Genomic DNA, 18060 nt, shown 5'->3' on the forward strand with positions numbered 1-18060 from the left:
TTCGAGTTAATCGAATCGGTTCAGTTTGGCGCAACGTTCGGCTCGATGTTCGAGTTTGTTCTTGGATCGATCGATGAGGAGTCAAAGCGATTTCGGGCACGACTCGCTTTTCGCAAATCTCTCTCTAATTGGACAACCCGTCTCTCGGTCGGATCTCGAAGAACGATCTCCTTCACGTGTCTTGGCTCGTTCGTTCGATAGATCGTCGATCGATCGTTCGATCGATCGATCACTCAGCGGTACGGAGCAACTCGTTCGTTCGTTCTTTTTACAGGCGAACATTCTGCCTGCCCACCTTTTGCTGTTGCTGCCGTTGCTATTGCACGATCGATCGATGGAAATGAGAAAGGAGCGCGATGCGAAATACGTTCTCGATAGAATCGCCCTCGTACGTCGTAATACAAAAAGTTACTTTGTACTCGAGCGTACTCGATTTGTGGAGCGTCGAGATCCCTTTAAAAATAAGTTCCGTGTTCGCTCGTGCAATTTACAGGCCTCCCTCGTACTCTTCGCTCAAGATAAACACGTTCGAGCTTAGGCTCTTTCTTCCTTTCCAATTCCCTTAACCATCCTTTCGTTTCTTTTTTCTCTTTCTCTTTTTCTTTTTTTCACACGAACGTAGGAAAGAAAAAAAATGTGGAGGTAATGCAGGATGGTTTTAGAAAAGAACCATGTAATACTTACTGATGCAAGGAGCAATGTGCGATCTGCTCTGTTGGTATCCTCTGGCACATCTGTTACAAGTAGTACCGGTTACACCGTCCTTACAGGGACACTGACCGGTGTTCTGATTACAGGTCTTTCCAGAAGCTCCGATCGGGTGGCAGTCGCACGCTGTAACACACGGCATGCCCACAAACGAAAGTGTTAGTTTAGGTACGTTAGCTTTTTTTTCTTTTTTTTTTCTTCTTTTTTTTTTTTCTTTTTTACGTAAACACGAAGGAAAAGATCCCTTGTAAGATCTGACAAGGATCAATGATTAATATAGGGGAATTAGTTGGTCTTCTACCTTCGATGAATTTAGTGAGAGACAAGCCAAAGAAAAAGAAAAAATTCGTCTCTAAAAAAAAAAAAAAAGAAAGGAAAGCCAGACAACTTAGTTATTCGAGGATCGCTTAATTAATTTGACGGCTAATTTGATTTATTAATAAGAAATTTGTTCTTACGGGTGAACCCAAGTTCCCCGATAATAGATCCGAGACAAAGGACAAAGAATCGTCGTCGCGTTTATGCCTCTACCTTAACAATCTCTCGACGTTTCTCTCACGACTATGAAAGATTGTTTTTCGATAGCCCCAACAACGATACAGACGCATCGACCTCGACGAAGAATTTATGCGTCCGATAGATATTTTCCCGTGGAACGTTCGCCGCTTACTCCGATTTATTTCACGCACGGTGTTGATGTACAGCTCCATTTTCGTTGGCCCCCGAAGATTTATGAAATGCGCGCGCTCGTGAAATAACAGAAAATATTTTATACTTATATACCGGTACGAGAGAGAGAGAGAGGGAGAGAGAGAGAGAGAGAGAGCAAGAGAGAGATTGCACAAAGTGCGCGCACGTGCTCGATCGTGAAGCGAGACCTTTTAAATCTCGAACGTGCATTCCAATCTTATCCGAATTCTCTACACGGTGAGACGTCTCTCGGCTCTTACGCAAGGAAAAACTTTATGGCTTCTTCGCGATGGATCTTACACGCTTAGCGACCGACCGAGCCACTTCGTGTAGGATTTATGAAATCAATCAGCCGTCTCTCGATGAATGGATCGCCATCAGAGACGAAATGTCCCGGAGAAAGCTGTGCTTCGTCGAAGACAAAGATAGAGATAGAGCCGAAGAAAGACAGAGAGAGAGAGAGAGAGAGAGAGAGAGAGAGAGAAAGAGAAAACGAAGATAGAGGCGGATGGAAGAAAGTTGATAAATAGGCAGTCGTGCATTCATTCGGAGACATTGGATAATTTGTATACCCTCATCAGGGGACAATGGTAAAGTTAAATGACAAAGATACGACCCAATTGATCGTCTCTTTCCTTTATAAAACGCGTAACACGCTGGTAGAAATAATCAAAACGTTGTTTAATTCTTTTTTTTTTTTTTCGTTTCTTTTCTTCTCTTTTTTTTTTTTCTCTCTTTCGTTTAATTTTAATTTTATCCCTTTTATCGATTTTTAGTTTAATAATCATCCGTACGAGTTTTAATCGTGCACGCTTTCTTAGCGATCTTTCAGTTTTGAATTTCCAATCGTTTTGGGATGTATAAATTACGAAGGCATTTCGTTCCGACGAAGGCGTGAACGAAAATTAAGCGGGGAGGAGACACGATTCAACGGGCTCATATAATTCTTAATCGCCGACGCCGTCCTACGACGTCAAAGTGACACGAATAATCGGTCGGATCATCGGTCCCGCTTTACGTAGAGAGTTAGATAGAACGAAAGAGAGAGAAAGAGAGAGAATGAAGGGCGGAGGGTAGGGAAGGAGAGAGGGAGGGGGGACACTCACGCTCCGGGCATTCGAGAAGGTCCAACGACGGCAATGATAATTTGAGAGCTCGTGATTTATGACGTACGAATCACAATTAACCTCTGTCGCTTACGAATTTTCAATGACGACGAGAACTATGTATTATATGATCCGAGAGATGACGGATTTCAATGCAACTAATTTTCGGGGGATGAGTTACTACGAAGAGAGAGAGAGAAAGAGAGAGAGAAAAAAGAAATTCGACGATTCGACGTAAACGATTCCCTTCGTAAATCGACTGTATACGAATGTGTTGGTAAAAATGAATTTATATATTAGGATCTTTTTATGACGTGACATTTCCGACGAAACATTTCTAATGATAAAATAGAATACCGTTATAACAAAATCGTTCAGTATAGTTTAGCGCATAGTATTCGGAAGATAAGAGGAAATAAAGTTTTTCCGTCATTTATGTATATATCGTAGATATGAATCGTAATCGATCGCTTTAATTTTTTTTTTAAAAACGTTTCATTCGTAATATAGAGAAGAAACGAAATCGCAATGGTAAACGAATCGTAGGATAACGAGCACTAGGCTTCGACGATTTCTCGTATATTTCTTTGGTCGTAGCTGGCCGATGTCGAGTATCGAAGAACCGTTATAACGCGCGATTTAGGCGTCGAAAGTGGAACGATGCTTTTAAACGTCGAATAACGCGAGAAATACGATAAGACTATTTTATAATCTATAGTTCTTGGGTTTATTTAAATCTTAGCCCATCGATTTTCTTCTTTGCGTTTTAGGGACGAAAGAGAAATGAAATAAGAAATCGTTGAACCGTTCTTAAACGATCCGGTCGTCTTTAATCAGATTTAATAACATCGATTTAATGAACGTGGATCGAGAAGCAATAAGCGTGTCCTGACCTCCCGTATCGCTGGTACGATTCCCTGGACCAGGGTATTAAGAGCTAATCGTCTTGCATCGTCGTATCGTATATACCACCATACTCGTATTAAATCTCGGAACAATAAGCTATATCTCTTCGAACAATCCATTCCACAATTATCTTCGTTTCTCATTTTAATTTTCAACATTTCTTCGACCTTTAGAATGGTCTTTAAAGCGTTTAGGGTTAACTGAAACTCCCTGTAGTACACGATCGTACCGATAAGAGATGTCTATATTCGAAGGAATCCGGTTAAACACCGTAATTCCGTATTAGGACAAGATTAGATCCAGTTTATCGGCTATAATTGGCGTCTTTAAGAGGGTTCATAAATATCTTCGTTTTATACCTATATGGTATTTTAACGCTGACTAATTTGCGTGCGAATCGACTGTGAAAAAGAAGTCAACCTTATCAATTAATTGCTATCGCTGAGTGGAGAAGAAAAGAGATGGATAGATAGAGATAGATAGATAGATAGATAGATAGCTAGATAGCTAGATAGATAGATAGATAGATAGATAGATAGATAGATAGATAGATAGAGAGAGAAATTTGATGATTGCGCAATTTTCGCAGGAAATTTAATCCAAGATTAAGAGCACTTCCGAATGGGATTTATTGTCATCCAGAGATATAAGCTGCTGGTAACGGAATAACAGGACTTTTGAATTGCGAAAGCGAAACTCCGTATTAGCTTACTTCTGTGTAAGAAAATTAGACGCTCCTATGAATGATCTTTATGAACGAAAAGTTAATGAGCATAGGAAAATTGAGAAGGAACGATCCTATTCCAAGTAAATCTGATCTAATTAAAAAAAAAAAAAAAAAAAAAAAAAAAAAAAAATTGCTATTGTTTAAGAGTCACTTGAGACTCGTACGTTGGAAAATGAGAATGATATACTCGAGCGTACATTTTGGGATTTGCTTAACGAGCATCGTCCATTTTGAGATATCGTAATTCAACAAACTAAAGTACTTTCGGTGGATTTGAGGGTGTTCAAATTACTCAAACGTTTGGATAGAGGGAGATACAACGATCGAGTCTGAAGATGTTTTCAGGAAGTACGACCGGCCACCGTAATTCATGTTTACGCCTGTAAAATGAGTAGGGCATACCGACGTGTCACTTATTGCCGGCTAATATAAACATGACTCCGAGAGACACCCACGAGAAAAAGAATGAAACTGTGTGTGTGTGTGTGTGTGTGTGAGAGAGAGAGAGAGAGAGAGTTGAAGCCTCACAAGGAGAAAAGGGGAATGGAAGAGGAAGAAAGCACGAGTGTGACTCGTAAATCACGCTCGTTTTACATTTTACCTGCACGCCTTCTTTTACTTCGGTACATCGTGCGAGAGATACGAGACATCGATTTTTAGAATCGTTAAGTATCGTCTCTTTTGTAAAGTACTTGTGTGTATATGTGTGCATGCCTGTCTACGCGAGCGAGAGAGAGCGAGAGAGAGAGAGCAACACGAACGGAAACTCGATCCGAGAACCTTTATTTATCGTCGTTTCATTTTCTTTCATTCGAAAGATAAATGTCAGTACGTATGTACATTCCCAAACGATCAGATGTATTTTTTATTTATATTCATTCTCGAATCGAATAAGACTTTCCATTTGTTCTTGTTTCTTGTTTTGTCTCTCGCAAAGATCTTCCTTCTTAGGTATATAAGTAAGTAAGTAAGTAAGTAAGTAAGTAAGTAAGTAAGTAAGTAAGTAACTACTTACTTACTCACGACGTTAGACATCGTGGAAGCGTAAATCGATCGTTTTCCTTCTTCCTTTTTCTTCTCGTCTCTAAGGTTCTCGTCTCTTAACCGAGATTAATCCGTTCCGCGGAAGTGTAAACGACGAGCGCTTGTTCTCGTTTCAGAAGAACAAAGTGACTTCTTTGTGCCTGACATTTTGCCGGAGAACGTCCCGAGAGTTAAATTCTTCTTGTTTGAAATGTTTCAAGGCGAGAAAAAGAATTTATTAAAGGACGGCCATTTTTTAATTTTCCAAAGAAGGAACATCGCGATTTGCGGGGATCCATTTTCCTTATGATACGAGTTTCGAGATATCGTCCTTCAAGAGAGAGAGAGAGGGAGAGAGAAAGAGAGTAGACTATCATCATCATTCATCCTTTCGGCAATAATCTCTCTCTCTCTCTCTTTCTCAAGAGATTAATTCAAGAGCGTGGAGACGCGAGAGTGGCCGTCACCTTCGTTTTGCTCCTGCTGACGCGTTCTTCTGCGGAGAGAAGATAAAAAAGAAAGAAAGGAAGGAAAGAAAGAAAGAAAGAAAGAAAGAAAGAAAGAAAGAAAGAAAGAAAGAAAGAAAGAAAGAAGCATCCTGCAGACCTTGAACGTGCTCTCCGATGCTGTGCTTCGATTCAACGATGGTACACTCTTATCTCATCGCCGATCGATAAGATCGTGCATCTCGCGAGCATCGTATCCTTGTAATTCTCTTTCTCCTTTCTTTCAAAGAGACGATATCGAGGACTTGCGACTTCAAAGGATATCGTACGATCGCTTTGCCCTCTCTCTATCTCTCTCTCTTTATTTCTCTCTCTTATTGTTATTTTGTGCATCTAGAAAGAGATAGATAGATAGATAGATAGATAGATAGATAAAACGAGAGAGAGAGAGAGAACAGGCACGATCCACGATATGCTAAAAGTTCTTCGGTCGTTCGATATGAAAGATAAACGCGGATTGAGAAGAAAGGGAGATATTCCTTTTCTCTCTCTCTCTCTCTCTCTCTTTCTTTTTTTCAAATATTTGGGAGTTTCGTTGAAAAGGGAGGAGGTAAAAAGTTTCGACGAAAAATCTTTGCCGCGATACGTTTCTTTTTGCCCGCTTACTTACTTATGCTTGTATTTTTGCTGGAGACACGTTGAAAAGCGTTTAATTATGATCACGTTTCGCAAGGCGAGTACATCCCTGGTAAAACACGAGAGAGGAGCCTCTCGAAAGCCTTCTAGGTCGTTGCTCTCTCTCTCTCTCTCTCTCTCTCTCTCTCTCTCTCTCTCTCTCTCTCTCTCTCTCTCTCTCTCTCTGTCTCCCTACTTCCAAGCTCTCTTCCTTCCGCGTTACTTCCCTTGCAACTCGCCACACGCTTTCGACTTAAACCGACGTTATTACTATTTTATGATAAAAGTACGAGACGACGTTATATCCGACGGCTGTATCGCATCGTAGAGCGAAGAAGAGTTGCTTGGAAAATGCAAAATTGCAGGGGTAATTATCCGTTAGAAGGCGATTAAAGCGACGAACGACGAACGCGTTACTAGTGTTGTCGCGTCATGAATAACTCCTCGCGAGAGCGAACGTTTAGGTTGTTACATAGTTTCTCTCTTATCTCGTTTCTTCCCTAAGAAAGAAGTACTTTAAACATAAAAAGAGGAAAATATTAAAAGGTAGCCGTGTTTCGTGGCAAACTTTGAGGATTAATGTAAATCTTTGATCGAGGAAAGCTTTTTTGAAATGGAGTTACTTGGGATGATCGGCCGATCGTAACAAAACTTTAGAACTGGATTTGGAAGTCTAACGTTAAGCTGGATTAGAAGTTAGAAGGTATCGTTGCGCGGAGTGGCTCGGGATAGCGAGATCGGGATAAATCGTAAATCGTATTTACCAGCGCGAAAAACGGTCAGAAAACTCGACGATCGAGTCGAAAATTGTACGTGGGAAGTGAGCGGGGTAAATTGTGGGCGTAGAATCAAATTGGATTTTGAAGACGGTTTCGTTCGAGGTGTCGTAGGAAATTGAGGGTGGATATAATAGCGTTATTGGTTGCGTTGCCGATGATGCTTTGCCGTTGGTCGTCCTGGATGTGGCCTCGAAAGAAGGCATTCATAAATTCGACTTACCGGATCGAGTCTCGTGAAGGTAAACGCCACGTATATTTATATTCGTATACATACATACGTGAAATTGTTAAGAACCTTTAAGCGGATTATCGGGGAGAATTTCAAGCTGACCTTGCGAGGTTTCCTTTCCTACCTCTTCTTTCTTCTTCCCATCGTGGCGACGTTGAAAAAGGTCGCGTTTTCAAAATAATCCCATTGCGAGCCACTTTTCTCACCATTCATAAGAAAAGAAAGGTACGTCGAAATTAATCGACCATTCTCGTGATCGAACATTGAAACTTCTTCTCAGTTTAGTCAAAGAACTTGTAACGTGCTGCCGTTTAACTTTCAAAGTACTTAAAGTAGGAAAAAGCGTCAACCAGTATATCTATTTGGTCTTAAACTAAAGCATTGTTATCTTGAATCTTGAGAAGACGATAAATCAGATTCACTCGTTTAATTCAACGCTCGTAATCCGATTAACTTAGCCGCTTCTTTATTTCAAGAACTTCCAACGACATAGTTGGATTCATCGTGGCCCTTTTTCTTTTCGAAGCTTTCTCTCTTTCTCTCTCTCTCTCTCTCTCTCTCTTTCGCTCTATGGTTAAAGGAGGTCTCTCGGAAGGTTGTTAAATAGATTCTGAGATGGGTGGTCAGATAGAGATCTTTATGGAGAACGGACGCCCTTTTACAACCGGTATAAATCCCGAACGACTAATTAGAATTTTATAATAGGACGAAAATGAGCGTCGGATTACGAAGGAGCAGACTGTAATACTTGGTGCTCGAGCTTAAAGATCGTAATCGTAAAACGAATAATCGTTGGCGATATTCGTGAATTTACATTTCTTCGATTTTCTTTTTTTTTTTCTTTCTTAAGGACGATAAAAATTTACGAAGGCTCCGGAGAGAGAGAGAGAGAGAGGGAGAGAGAGAGAGAGAGAGAGAGAGAGTTCCATTTTTTCATTCCTACAGCGTTTGATAGCGAAGCAAAGGGTAAAAAAAAAAAATAAAGGAGAGGTTTCGCGAGCAGAGCAGCGACGGAATAAGTAAATCCACCCTCAAGGAGAAGATGGCTCAAGTGTACTCGACTTCATCACGTTAAACCGTGTTTCTTCCTCTTGGACAAGTCTCCTGGTCTACGTTTCCACGCAATTATTCTGTCGACGTCTGTTTAACGGGTGCAATTTATTAGACGCTTCCGGTTCGTTTAGCGAACCCAAAAATATACGTACTATCTCCGAACTTTGCCGACTAATTGCGAGCGTTAACTGCCATGAAAAAGGTCCAAAACCGGACGTCTAACATTCTGTTTTCCCTCGTTAAAGTCTTGTTTTCCTTCCCTCTTCCTTTCTCCCATGGCTCCTTTACTCCCCCCCCCCTCTCTCTTTTTTCTTTTCCCTTTTTTCTTTTTTTCTTTCTCGCTTTCTCGTTATTTTCTGCAAGCCAGAATTTCACGCGTCTGAATCGTTTTGTAGCTTTTCGAGAGAAGGATGATTTATTAAGCCGCGAGAAGACGATACGATTCTAGAAAGAACAGATGCTTGCTCGTCGACTTATCAAGGATCCATTAACCTAATTTCATGGAACGTCCTCGATCGAGTGATATCAGTCATGCGTCCATTGTCATGCGAGTTCGTTCAAGATGGAACGATAACAACGAGGTATGAAGATTGAAAAAACGGGGAAGGAAAAAATAGGAAAAGAGAGAGGAAAAACAAAGGGGTATGATATCGGGGCGAGCTTTTTTAAAAATCAAAGCTTTCGTCGAAATTCAAAATGGAGGATGCAAAAAGAATGTAAAACGAAGCACGTGAAAAATCGTCGACTATATATATATATATATATATATATATATATATATATATATATATATATATATACGTATATATATACACAATAACGAGAGAATCCATTCGACGGAAACCTCGTTGTTTTCATCAATTTTCAAGCGAATGTTCAAAACCGAGCAGAAAGTTTTATTAACCGAAGTTAGCCGAAGCGTGGAATTTGGTTTTACGCGCTACCGCAGAAAGGATCGACGTTTAATACCCAGTGAATATATATATATATATATATATATATATATATATATATATATATCATCGCGCTGAATAATAATCGATTGTATAGAAAAAAGAAAGAAACAAATGAAAAAAAAGAAAAAAAAAATAAAACATAAAAAAAGGGACGAGGTAAAAAAAATAATGAACAAAAAGGGAGAAACACGAGCGAAGCTCGTTCTTCTCGCATTAAATTTCATTTTCGTTTTGGCACGGCTTCACCTTCTTCTTTTCACGAATGAGAGAAAGAATGAAAGAAAGAAAGAAATGTGAATGCGTCGCGTGTGTATCAAAGTAGACGCTCGTTCTCTCTCGTTTCTTCTTCTTCTTCTTCTTTCTCTTCTTCAGTTGAAAGAGGATTCTTGGGTAGATTTGGAAGCGATTTGCATGCCGAAATTCGCCCACTTGTTTCTCCTCGCAGCGGGTAGCTCATCTTCCTTCTTTTTCTTGCTCATGGTTAGTGGGTTTGACGAGATCGCCTCCCTGCCCACGTTCTTCCACTGCTTCGAAGTATCCTGGTACCCTTCCTTTCGACATATTGCCGTGCATCAACAACATCCGGTCCCTGAACCTGGGAATCCAAGAGAAATAACGAGGGAGAAAAGAAGTAGCTTGGAAGAGGATTCCACGAAGCGATTCCTCGTAATCGCGCGAGATAACCTTGCCATCTCGCCAATGAACGAACGTTTTCTTATTTCATGCCTCGCTTTTGTTTTCAACATCTTTCAGTTGTCAGTTATTTTTATTTATTTATTTATTTATTTATCTCACTTTTTTCTTGTTTTAAATATTCTCGACAATTTAAATCAAAAACATATAAATACCTAATAAACCGAGGAATTTAATCGCGTAGGATTATTTCCCTTGATTTTCCATAGTAGACGATAAAGCAAATCGACCAAGTCACCGAGTGTAGAGAGAGAGAGAGAGAGAGAGAGAGAGAGAGAGAGAGAGAGAGAGAGAGGACAATGAGAAATAGTCGATTAAATCGCGAACAGCGATTGGAACACGCGCGGACCGCGTGTGGACGTCAACTAATTTATTAATCGGATTATCAGCCTGATTTCCCTCGAGTACGCAGGGTGTGGGTTGTTCGATAAAGTCGATCCATCGAAGCCCGAACAATACCCCCTTCGTGTTTCTCTTCTCCCTCTCTTCACTCCCACTCCTTCCCTCCCTCTCTCTCTCTCTCTTTAGTATTTCTAACTTTTAGCCTATCAAGAAATTTTCTTTTCTTTTTCGTACTCTCCGCGAAGAAACAGAATAAAAAGAAAAAAAAAAAAGAAACGTAAAAGAAGAATAAAAAAGAAAGTGAGTTGGAAGAAGGAGAAGGAGGAGAAGGAGGATAGGAAAATAGAAGGGTCTCCCTTTGATCGGGGAAACGTGGACGGATGGCTCGACAGTTTCGAAAGGACGGATCAAAGAACTACGGATCGAGACCTGGACAAGTTTTCCACGTCGTTCCGTTTGCCATCGAAGATCGAGATCAAAGTGGTTGTTTCTTCAGTCAGTCTTGGCCCTTCTAGTCTATCGGACTTACGAGCTTACGGGAAAGCCATTCTTCGATATTTCATTCTTTCTCGGTTAGCTCAATGAAAACGAGTACTGGGTTAAAAGGTGTCTTCTCTTGCTCGAATAGAATAAAAGAATTTTACGAAAAACTCTCTCTTTCTATCTGTTTATCTATTTCTCTCTCTCTCTCTCTCTCTCTCTCTCTCTCTCTCTCTCTCTCTCTCTCACTCGATGGCTTTTTACGAAGAGGGTAAAGTCTCGTTCCTTTGTTCGAACGAATTCTTCTCAGCTTTCCGCACAAATTGATATTTCATTGGATCTTACGTTAGGACGTAATCTAGATCCCGCTTGATATCTTTCGATTCGCTTCAAGTCGTCCAGAAAAAGAAAAAAAAAAAGAAAAAAAAAGAAATGGCAAAATCTCTCGAATCTCTTGAACTTCGGCAATATCGATAGAGAAGACGACGGAGCAAGGAGGATTCAATCTTACGTACTCGATATATATATATATATATATATACATACGCACACACGCTTTTTTTTCTTCTCGTTATTGGAACACATTCGACGGTTGGAATTATTTTCTACCTCCCCAACGTCACCGAATAAATTCCTTTCCGATCGACGAGACCGAGCCAATGGCGAAAGATAAGCTCTCTCGTAGCCTCGAAGAATTCTCACGGCTCATTTGCCAGCCGAATTTTCTCGCCAAATATTTCTCATCCTCTCTCTCTCTCTCTCACACACACACACACATACACATATACAAACGCATTCTCGTGTGTACGTGTGTGCAAATGTAATAGCGGCTTATTCGATTTATACATATATATATATATATAGAGGTCATTGAATAAAGTAATCACCATGAGAGAAGAATCATTTTACCGATTAATCGTCGAACAATAGATACAATTTTCACGGGAATATATAAAACGTTGATTTTCCGATGAAAAATAATGTATCTCTAAATTTTTCAATTCGATCTCTCCGCTCGATACAAATTGATTTTAATATAATTGACATAATGGCGATATTTTTCCTATGAAATAAATGAATCATTTTATTTTAAAACGAATCGGAATTCTCCATTTTCCGGACTGACTGAGGAAAAATTGAAAAAAGGGAAAAAGAAGAAAAAAAGAAAAAAAGAAAGAAGAAAGTACAAAGCTAATTTACGTTCTTCCGTATAGAGATAGAAATTGTACAAGTAGGAGGTAGGAAAGTTCCTATCGTGAGGAATACTCGTTTCGTATTCAGATGGACCAGCGTATCGAGTTTTTTGAGTTCGTCGTCGTAGTCGTCCTCGTCGTAGTCGTCGTCGTCGTCGTCGTCGTCGTCAGTGACGAAAAAGGATGGCGGACGAAAAGCTGTAAGTCCGATTCGAGACACGCTTGCGAAAGCTCAGCTAGTATTCCTGTCACGAAATGTCCACCAAAATCCCCTCCTCCCCGATTTAGATCCTTCCAACCCTGGCTCCTGCTTTTCCGTATCCCTCGTAATCAGTCGTTTCGACTGCTGCGAAGAAATTCGCATTCATAACTATCTCTCTATCTTTTTCTTTCTCACGCGATCACGTTTTTTCGAGATAACTCTCACGCTCGTCGACTACATTTTTAGTCCTTTGTGTATGGAACGTTGATCGAATCGCGTTGAAATGTCCTTTCTTTCTTCTCTCTCTTTCTCTCTCTCTCTCTCTCTTTGCTTTTTCTTTCTTTCTTTCTCTTTTTTTTTTTTTTTATCACAGAATCTCTCGATATCATACGTGACCAAAAAATTTACGACAGGACCCACTCTCGGAATAAAGAAAACATCGCGTAGGACCGATTCGTGCGTATCGATTACGTCGATGTAATAATAATGTTTCTATCAAGCTTTCAAATCTCTTCGGAATTCTTTTTATTCTTTTGCTTCTCATATTTTCACCATTAGAACGTAGTACGTTCATTCGTGATATAACAATGATGATCGAGTTCGAGTTTGAGTCGAGTTCAAGTTGAATCATTTTAAACTTAGAATATATCTCGCAAAGTTAGCGTCCGTGATAAAGCCGATAAGATTTCCTTAATATTCCTGAAGATAGACCACCACCGACGATGACGATTCGACGCGGAAGAGCTCATAAAACCGAGGCATGGCTCGCGGTGTGAACGCGGCTGTAAACTTCGTGGTTATGTGGTGTCGGCTCGTGAAATCTCTCTCGAGATAAAGTAGTCATAAAAGATGACCGAAATGTCTGTTTCGTTGCTCCAGTTCGAAAGTCTTTTAACTTTCGTATCTTTAACAGAGTTAGGTACGCGACATCCGTCTCGTTAAATGTGATGCCAAGCATTTCCTAGGCGCCAACCTATCGAAATTTGTTCTCTCAAACGAGTGTCTCCGAGAGACGATCCAATTGTTCGAATTTCTCGTAGAAGCATAAATTTTCGAACGTACGGCGATACTATTCGTAGTTTAATTACGTAGGAGAGAGAGCGAGAGAAAGAGAGAGAGAGAGAGAGAGAGAGAGAGAACGATTCAATATTTTCTTTTTCTTTTTTTCAATTCATGGTAGGAATATTGAACGGTTCGTTTAAAAAGTCTCGTCGAAAAGTTAAATGCCGACCCTTCCTTTCTTTCTTTTCTTTATCTCCATCGTCTTCTCTTCCTCTTTCTGCTTCTTTTCAAGAGGATTCACTCTTAGTGAATATTTAATGGAGATACGGGAAGCCTGTTATTCGCATAAACCACCTTCAAAGTACTACGGTTTTTCCTGGGGCCGACACAAGTTGCTGCTTTCCGTTTATTCTTCTTCCTATACCTCGCTTACCATATCGATTCTCTTATTCATCTGTCTCATTCAACGTAATTCCACTTTTTAGAAAAAATGAAAAGAAAGAAAGGAAAGACAAGAACAACAACAAAAAAAAAGAAAGAACAAATTTTCCCGACGATATATTTCGTCGATGTATAACATTTCTTTTTTTTTCTCTGTTTTATTTCTTTTGATATCATTAAGAGCGAGCGAGAGAGAGAGAGAGAGAAAGAGAGAGAGTATTAAATTTATCCAAGAAGTAAGTCTGTCCCTATGAGCCCGGCGAGAAATCGGGTTAGAAATTTTCACGCCACATTGTATCGGTTAACATCGGCACCTCGCCGAGAATAATCTTCTGTGCAGCCAAGAACGTAGCCACCTCCTCCTCCTCCTCCTCTTCCTCATCTCTCTCTCCCTCTCTCTCTCTCTCTCTCTCTCTTTGTCTTCTTCCCTTCTTCTTCTTGTTCTTCTTCTGGTACTTCTTCTTTTCTTTGGATCGTTCGTCCACTCGAGCGAGCACAGAATCTCGGGTTTTCGAGTGTCGTACGCCTCTGTCGATCGCGTGTGCCCGTACTTATGGGCACCGTCGATGTATGCGTACCCGTCGTAGATGACCCCCGTAAGATACACGCGTCCTGGCATACCGGGTGGACTCGAAGGAACAGGTTCTTCTCTTCTACTCGACTCCGAAGCACTTCTCTATGTGTATTACGTGGCTGTGTAGAGGGACCCACCTGTAGCGACTGCACGATCATGAACATGTGTGTCCGCGTATGTGTGAGCGAGCGAAAGAGAGAGAGAGAGAGAGAGAGAAAGAGACAGACCGGGCCAACTTATGTAAACAGGCTCGCGCGAGGAGAGCCCGTTGGCTGCCGTATAGAAGCGCGACACCGACACATTATGCGCTCGATTCCACGCCGTGGAATTCTCGCCACACACATGCTCGTTTCACGTTCGTACCTGCTCTACGTAAAGCATTTACTTCTTACCGTGTTTGCGAGCTTCCTATTACTCCTTTACGATTTTTTACATTTGTTCACTTTGCGCTCATGGCGTAAGGAATGTTTAAAGTAACTAAGTAAGTAAGTAAGTAAGTAAGTAATTATTTAAGTTTGCATTTCTTTTAAAATTAGGAGAAGAGAGGTGATAGATTGATCTTCGGTGGAGGACCGCCGAGTTTTTAGAAGAGTATATGAATCGATCACTTATCAAATCGATCGAATCAACTTCATAAAGGAAAAAGTGAAGAAATGTGATAAAATATATATATATATATATATATATATATATATATATATATATATTGCTTTTTAAAATTCCTATTTGAGATATAAATACAAGTAAACATTAGAAACAGTAGAATGCAAACGTAGCTTTGATCTAGCGACGTGTAAAACGAATAAAACGATGAATAGGCGTTTGGAATAATTCGTTATTACTAATTAAATTATTTTTTTTATTCGATGACCCAAGAGGAAAAGAATTTTGTTCATTTAATATTTAAATAAAAGAAATTAGGGAAATTTATTAGTAATATAAAAAGTGAGGATTCCGTTCGAGTGTTGCGATAGTTAAATTTAAAAAATAAAATTTCGTCAAAAAGTTGAATTCGTTTAATCGTATTTGTCTTTTTGAGAATGATTCATATAAGGGATTATTATTCTGAGAGAAAACGTTTAAGACGAGGAAGAGAGTAGATGCGAGGACAAACGGCGAGGACAGAGAGTTAGCCAAGACACCGATTACATTTGACATTTATCGAGAACGACATTTCTGACGGATATTCTCTCGGACGGATGGAGGTTAAGACCTCTCGTTACTGAAAGACCGCGTGCCGATTGTCGATTCGGTGAGATAACGCGCTCGTTAAACGAACGGTTCTTCGAAAGGACTCTCAGTCTATGAGCCAGACATGAGTAGCGATCGAACGTGGCGGTAAGATAACGATGTCGATTCCTCGACGATTATTATTCGAGTTTCTTGCGACACGGAACATTTTTCCCCCCTTTCGTTAGAAACATGAATGCACGCGCTAAATGCACACTTCTTCATCTTACAACGAAACTTTACGTAATTGAACTTTACGTAATTTTTCTTCTTCTTCTTCTTGTTTTTCTTTTCTTTTTCTTTTTTTTTTTTTCCTTTTTTCCCTCAAAAATATTCATCGATCATTCGCATAAAAGATAAAGAGCCATTGTTGTAATCCCACATTCTTTCTTGCTTTCTTTCTTAGATAAGAGAAATCTGTTTAAAAGAAAATTTTCTTTTTTTCTTATTTTTTTCTTTTTTTTTTCTTTTTTTTCTTTTTTTTCCCCGAAAACCAAAAGTTTCTCTTCGACGTTGAACAAAGTCAAAGATCAATCACCGTAGGAAGGAGATAATCGGTATGGAGTAGGGACGAGTGCGCGCGCGTGCAGAGTGTCTGGGACAGTGTCGTGGTTCTGGATCGCTCCGAATCATCAACGATGACGTTCGTCTGGGATCGGTAGAAGTCAGTGTATGATGGCGAAAGTGAGTCACCGTAAACGATGCGAATTAAGGACAGTGCACGCAAAAGCACGAGCCAGGACAATCGAACAATTGCAATGCGCGATGTGTATACTTGACTCGAGCGAGTCCCCGACTTACTTGCCTTCTGGTCAATGGCCTTAAAAAGGTTCGCGTGCTTCTTCCTGTACAATGACCTTTGTCCTTTGTGCTCTTTTCAACCAAAATTCAAAGAAGTGAGACTGTTTGCGATAGACATTCCATAACCATTCCAAATCTTCTTTCTCTCTCTTTTTCTCTTTCTATTTCGTATTTTTTCTTTTTTTTTTTTTCTTTCTTTTTTTTCTTCATTATTATCAACAAGCAACTTCATCTTGAACAATCGTCTTGCTTCGTCATGCTTCGTTAAAGAGAAGGCAGTCCGTGATCTTATTTTTGATTATACTTAACTATAAGTACATTCAGATCCTTCCGTATCAGTGAACCATGCGCTTCTTTAGTTCCGCATATGTACACACGCGACACCTTAGGTGCACCGTAAGCGTACACGATAAAACCGAGCTCGTATGCGAGGGGTTAAAAGTTGCCACCGTTGTTTGCCTCGAAACTCAGGAATTTACATATGTAAAGCTGCAAAGAGCTCCGTACGTTCCCCCCTTCTTATATATCTCTCTCTTTTTTCCTCTCTCTCTCTCTCTCTCTCTCGCGAATGTTTCTTCTTTTCTTCTTCATTCGAGAGAGAGAGAGAGAGAGAGAGAGACTCGCCTTCCGAAGAGATAGTAATCCGATCGCTTATTTCGGCTTCCATACTCTGTCCCTCGCTCTCGTTTGCTTTTTCGTTTGTTCTTTCATTCATTCATTCATTCATTCATTCATTCATTTTCATTCATTCATTCGTTCGTTCATTCTTTCGTTAGCCCGAGAACTGACCTACCTCTCGTACTCAAACTCGATCGCTTCTTCTTGGAAATGACACGAGAAACACCTGTTTGTTTTCTCCCGTTCTTTCTTTTTCTTTTTTTTTTTTCTAGGCTCGCCCTAACGCGGCTAGACGTCAGTTCTTGACAAATTTTCCTTGAATTTATATGGCTCTATATTTCCCATTTCTTTCCTCTTTCTCTCTCTCTCTCTCTCTCTCTCTCTCTCTCTCTCTCTCTGTCTTTCTTCAATACGTTTCTTTGTTAGCAGGATTATGCACGAAAAATAAAATAACCAATGGATTCTGGAGAATCATGATAGAGAAGATAAAAAGAGAGGGAAGAGACGAAACAAAAGAAAAGGAAAAAAAAAAAAAGAAGAAGAAGAAGAAAAATACGAAGACAGAGTCTCGGTTGACGGGTCAAAGTTGGAATGGAAAAATTATTCCAGTGATGTTCTCAGTTGGAAATCGAATTTTCTCGTGGAAACTCCGTCGTTTGACTTTGACAAGACGATTGCCTGTGATTCGATTCTTCCTGAGAGAACTGAGAGAGAGAGAGAGAGAGAGAGAGAGAGAGAGAGATCGAGCAGGTGGAATCAGAAATCAGAAATTGGATTCTGCGAAGGTAAATCGAGGCTGATGGTAGACGCGCACGCGTTTCCCTCACACGCCTCCATATACATACAACGCATAAAAGGAATCAGAGAAACAAAGTTTTAACGCGAGTTGGAAATTTTTCTTGTCCTCTTGGGGGAAAACATGTGTGAGAATGAGAAACGTGCGTGCTTACGTTCGTCTGTCTACGTTTGAGAAAGAAAGAGAGATAGGGAGGGAGAGAAGGAGAGAATAAATAGAGAAGTACAGAGTCGGAAAAGGATAAAAGGACGACGATGAGGAAGGACGTGAGGTATCCCGTCGCGCGATACGTTGCTGTAATTGGTGCTGCAAATGTTTCTCTCCTTCCTTTTAACATTTCGAATCGTTATCTACGAAGTTGCCAGGTAGTTCCATGCCGCGGATATAATG

The 18060-nt window shown here is 40.2% G+C and overlaps 1 protein-coding gene across 1 annotated transcript in view; it reads right to left on the reverse strand.

Annotated features, from left to right (window-relative positions):
• LOC124423024 (netrin-1-like) overlaps window positions 1-18060 on the reverse strand; it is a 109237-nt gene that overhangs the window by 24500 nt on the left and 66677 nt on the right. Inside the window, exon 3 of the mRNA XM_046960252.1 lies at window positions 685-834. Coding sequence (XP_046816208.1) covers window positions 685-834 — 150 coding nt within the window. The remainder of the gene's footprint in view (window positions 1-684; window positions 835-18060) is intronic.

Source organism: Vespa crabro, chromosome 3 (assembly GCF_910589235.1).
Source record: "Vespa crabro chromosome 3, iyVesCrab1.2, whole genome shotgun sequence".
In the NCBI taxonomy this organism is placed as follows: domain Eukaryota; kingdom Metazoa; phylum Arthropoda; class Insecta; order Hymenoptera; family Vespidae; genus Vespa; species Vespa crabro.